The sequence below is a fragment of the Otolemur garnettii genome, unplaced genomic scaffold (genome assembly GCF_000181295.1).
Source record: "Otolemur garnettii isolate 467f Iridium unplaced genomic scaffold, OtoGar3 scaffold00115, whole genome shotgun sequence".
NCBI classification, from domain to species: Eukaryota; Metazoa; Chordata; class Mammalia; order Primates; family Galagidae; genus Otolemur; species Otolemur garnettii.
In genome coordinates this window covers 1,558,352-1,563,284 of record NW_003852510.1, presented here as the reverse complement: position 1 = coordinate 1,563,284, position 4,933 = coordinate 1,558,352, and the positions used below count along the sequence as shown (strand labels likewise).

Sequence of the window (4,933 nt, the reverse complement as noted above, 5' to 3'; positions counted from 1 at the left end):
ATAGCTTGAGGCTCGGTCTCAAAAAAAAAAAAAAAAACAACAAAAAAAGAAGTGCAGTGAAAAAAATAAATAAAATAAAATCATGTTCAAGGGTTCTTACAAAGATTACAATCAGAAGCAATTAAAAATTTGGCAAAGCTAATCCTTTCACTTAGTTTAAGCTCTTGTCAGTTCTATGACAAGATTAAAACACTGTTTTACAATCACACATGACAAGAAATCCACCCAAACAAATTAAGAAGGCTATCTGAAAAACAGATTTACATCTACCATCACTAACAAGAACCAAGTGACTTCTAATGGACTTGTTCTCAACCATTCCAGCCCTAAATACCAAGTACCATAAACTAAACTTAAGACTTTCACAATACTATATGACAAAATGCAAACTATGATTTCCATAACAAAGCAATTTAATCTACATTGTTTTCATTAAGAAACCTCTTTGAATAAAAATACTTAAAATTTAAGTGCCATTAAAATGAATAAAGCATTTAAAAAATATCTCCATCTCCTCTTTTTAAAACCCTGCCTTGGTATGTGTGTTTTATCATAGGAATAGCAATATACAAATATTACAAAATAAATACATACATATCAGACATAAAGCTCAAAAACTGCTGGAATGTGGAATCAAAAGTTAGAGATCACTGTCTCAGACCATGGTGGCCCTTGAAGATCTGCAAAGTGGCCACTAGAGGTTGCTATGGGAGCAAAATGGAAGACGGGGGCAGCTCCCCTTCAGGGCACTCCCTGCTGGGGCACAGCCTCCCAGAGGATATTTCCCCACCCAAGAGCCAGATAAGATTTCCAATAAACTTCCCCTCAGCTTTCCCAAGTGGGGTACTTCCCTGAGGCCAACATGCCTACGGGAACCAGCACCCCAAATATTTCCCACTTCTTTGCACAGACTAGGAGAGAGGGCAGAAGCCCACAAATGGGTAGGAAGCCCAGGACTTGGCCCATGACCCATGACTACTGTCCCCCAATAAGGAAGGGAGGGAGACAAGTCCACGAAGGCAGGAGAGAGGTGCAAACCTGGGGAAGGAATGGATCAAAGCAGAAACCCACCTTCCACAGAGATGTCCTGGATGGCAAAGCGAAGGATGATGGTCCAGATCATGCCCAGGGTCATTTTCACATTCCCATCCACGATTTCTGCAGAAACAGCAGTAGGGAACGTTAGAATGGGTCTTAGTAGGGACAGAACTATCACTCCCTCAGTGCCCACATTGCTCCACTACCACACCAGCAATCAAAGTTCCACTTCTAGAGGGAAACAGGATGTTTTTAAAGTTAGTGTGATAAACTGTGACAGGTACCAGGAGAGAAGTCTACTAGGGGCACAAAAAAAGTGCAGTCAATTCTACTTGGAGACAGTAGGTACATCAGGAAAGGCCACGGGGAAGGGAGTTATCTTCCTGATGGAGAAGAGGGGGAGAATTTTTCTAAGCCATCCCAAATGTTCTCACATCTCCTTAAGCTGTGTAATCTCTGGGCAATCACAGTTCTCAAAATAGCCACCCATATAGAGAAAGCCAGTGTAAGGAGAAATCACAAACTTAAAGTTTCATAAACTGCCATCTTGAATGATCCATGTACTTAACCTTATAATGCCATTAGTAGAGTACTAAAATACATTTTTTTAAAAACCCAACAGCTTTAAGATCACAACTAAGAGACCCACTATGTTCAGTTGAAGCAGCACTCTTTAAACTTTTAAATGCTATAAATTCTATTAAGTATATTTTCTTTCTTATTCTCTGTACCAAGCTTAGAAGCAGGAAATATAAACATAAATTAGTCCTATCTTTAAGGAACCTACAACATGGAGCAATTTATGGTCTTAAACCAGTGAAACTCAAATGTAGACTCCTTATTCTCACCTACTTCCAGACCAGGAGATAGTAACCTGGCCCATGGTAAGGAATCCTCAGTTAAGAGTAGGGATCCAAAGAACATCATGATTTTTTCCTACCTGTAACACTCATTTTGGAGGAGACCCAACAGAACCATGAGAAGGGACCATTTCCAGGGAGTCCTGATGCCTCTAGCCCACATCCACTAGAATTTGCACCCCACGAACCCCTTAAACAAGAGTGGAGTTTAAGTTAGTTATACTCTAAGATCTTAGCACCTTCCTCAAAAGTGAGGACAAAACTACATGCTATTCTATGACCAATGAAGTGCAATGCATTGGAGCATCACACAGCCACAACTGCCCCCCAGACGGCAGGTAACCTGCTGAGGCTGCATGGGGGTATTGGGCAAAAGAGGAACAGTGTCCAATTGGTCACGGGATAGGATGTGACTCTTTCTGTGAACGGAGAGGTCTAAATGCCCCACTCAGACCTCCAGACACCCACAATCCCACATCCAAGGGCTTGGGTTTGAGAGTAACAGAGAGCTACAGCAGAAAGCACCTGCTTTCGTTAACAAACACCACAGGTGGCCAGTACTTGGCAAAGCACTTTGAGGGGAGGTAGAACCACCCATTAAGAATCAGCTCAGAGGCTGGCCCCTGTGGCTCAAGTGGCTAAGGTGCCAGCCACATATACCTAAGGTGGCGGGTTCAAATCCAGCCCAGGACCGCCAAACAACAATGACGGCTGCAACCAAAAAATAGTCAGGTGTTGTGGCGGGCGCCTGTGGTCCCAGCTACTTGGGAGGCAGAGGCAGGAGACTCATTGGAGGTTGCTGTGAGCTGTGATGCCATGGCACTCTACCCAGGGGAATAGTTTGAGGCTCTGTCTCAAAAAAAAAAGTGAGACTCTCTCTCAAAAAAAAAAAAAAAAAAAAAAAAAGAATCAGCTCAGAAAGCTTTGGTATTTTTAAAATGCACTTTCACTTGTGATTTCCAGTGGTTTAATATCTGTAATATTTAAAAAGTATATCTAAATTGGCAAGACAACGAATCTAAACTCTCAATAAATAGGCAACAGACACGAATAGACACATCACAAAACATGAAATACTAACAACCAATTCATAAGAATGTTCAATCTCTTTTATAACCAAAGAAATAAGCTATCATTTCCCAGCTATTGAGTTAGCAAAGTTAAAAAGTAAAGTTAAAAGCCAAACACCACACACCTGATGCTACCAATACTACCATACTGACAAGAGAAGTGGGAACTGGTTTAAAAAAAAAAAAAATTTTTTTTTTGAGACAGAGTCTTATTCTGTCGCCCCGGTAGAGTGCCCTGGCATCACAGCTCACAGCAACCTCCAGCTCCTGGGCCTAGGCAATTCTCTTGTCTCAGCCTCCTGAGTAGCTGGGACTACCAGCACCTGCCATAACACCCAGCTTTTTTTTTTTGCGGAAGTTTGGCAGGGGCTGGGTTCGAACCCACCACCCTTGGTATATGGGGCTGACGCCCTACTCACTAAGCCACAGATGCTGCCCCGTTAAAAAGTTTTTTTACAAAAGAAGAAACTGCTGGGAAATAATTCAGCTGCAGGGAGCAAGCATGTTAAAGTTATTCAATGTTTTGGTGGTCAAATTCTATCTCTAGGGGGCAGTGCCTGTGGCTCAAAGAAGTAGGGTGCTGGCCCCATATACTGGAGGTGGCAGGTTCCAACCCACCCCGGCCAAAAAAAAAAAAAAGCGGTAAATTCTATCTCTAGGAATCTACCCCTAGCCACTGACCTGAAAACGTGGGGGGTAAGGTCTCTGTGTTAAATGTGCCTGTTGCAAGGCTACTTATGGTGGCCCTAAATAGGAAACCATGTGAATGTACAAAGTACACAGAGTGACTGAGTAAATCCCCAGACCCCACTGGCCTCTGCTCAACACCTCCATGGCTTCCCACCTCATGCAGAGTCAAAGCCAGTGGCCAGTGAGGGCCTGGTCTGGGAACTGGGCCTCCCTGCAGCTTTCCCACCCCTGGGTGTCCACGTGGCTTGTCCCTGGCCCTCTTTGTCTCCACTCACACATCCATTCTCAATAGCACCTTCCTTGACCATCCAAGTTATGCCCTGCTTTAGTTTTCCCCATCTGGACACAAGTGCATGTATATTTTCTCTCTCTCCCTTCTAAAATATAGGCTCCACGAAGGTTAGAATATTTTCCACTTTGCACCACTATTTGTTTGTTTGAGACACATTCTTACTTTGTCACCCTGGGTAGAGTGTCATTGCATCACAGCTCACAAAAACCTCAAACTCTTGGGTTCAAGCGATGATCTTGCCTCAGCCTCCCAAAGTGGCTGGGACTATAGGCATCTACACAATGCCTGGCTAATTTTCCTATTTTTGGCAAAGATGGGGGTCTCACTCTTGTCCAAGCTGATCTCAAAACTCCTGAGCTCAAGCAATCCACCCGCCTTGGCCTCCTGAGTGCTAGGATTACAGGTGAGCACTGGGCTTGGCCTGTCATTTTGCATCGCTATTTAGAGCCCAGTATACCTGGCACTGAGAAAGCCCTCTATCAGCACTTGTTGAATGAATGGCACTAAGCACAAGTGGATGAGTGGGCAAAGGTAGCGCAGGCCTGGCGTGGGTCCCCTGAGAACACAACAACTCAGTCTCCTCCAGAGGGCTGGAATTGGGGGGTGTCTGGAACAGAGCGCAACTGTGCTCAATAAACAGATGATTAACACAGCCACTGAAGATTACATTCATGAGTTTTTGATTTGGAAAAATCTTTCTAATAGAGAAAGTAGAAAACTCAAATACAAAATTGTATGGATAGTGCTTTAAGTATAAGGGGACAATTTTTTAAGCCTAGGAAAAGCTCTGAGTGGTGATCCAGAAGCTCAGCCTTCCTAGGAGTGGCCTCTGTAGTGCTGGCCGCTCCCTCAGCCCCCCCCCCCCCCCCCCCCCCCCCCCCCCCCCCGCCCCCCCCCCCCCCCCCCCCCCCCCCCCCCCCCCCCCCCCCCCCCCCCCCACGAGGCCCCTCTCTGAGAAGGCCAAATCCCCCCAGCCTCTCTGG

General features: G+C 44.9%; 1 protein-coding gene across 4 annotated transcripts in view; it reads right to left on the bottom strand.

Moving 5' to 3' along the window:
• ACTN1 (actinin alpha 1) overlaps window positions 1-4,933 on the bottom strand; it is a 111,499-nt gene that overhangs the window by 34,747 nt on the left and 71,819 nt on the right. For all 4 annotated transcript variants that reach the window (XM_003797369.3, XM_003797367.3, XM_003797368.3 and 1 more), the window contains exon 4: window positions 1,072-1,158. In XM_003797369.3, the coding sequence (XP_003797417.1) occupies window positions 1,072-1,158 (87 nt within the window). The remainder of the gene's footprint in view (window positions 1-1,071; window positions 1,159-4,933) is intronic.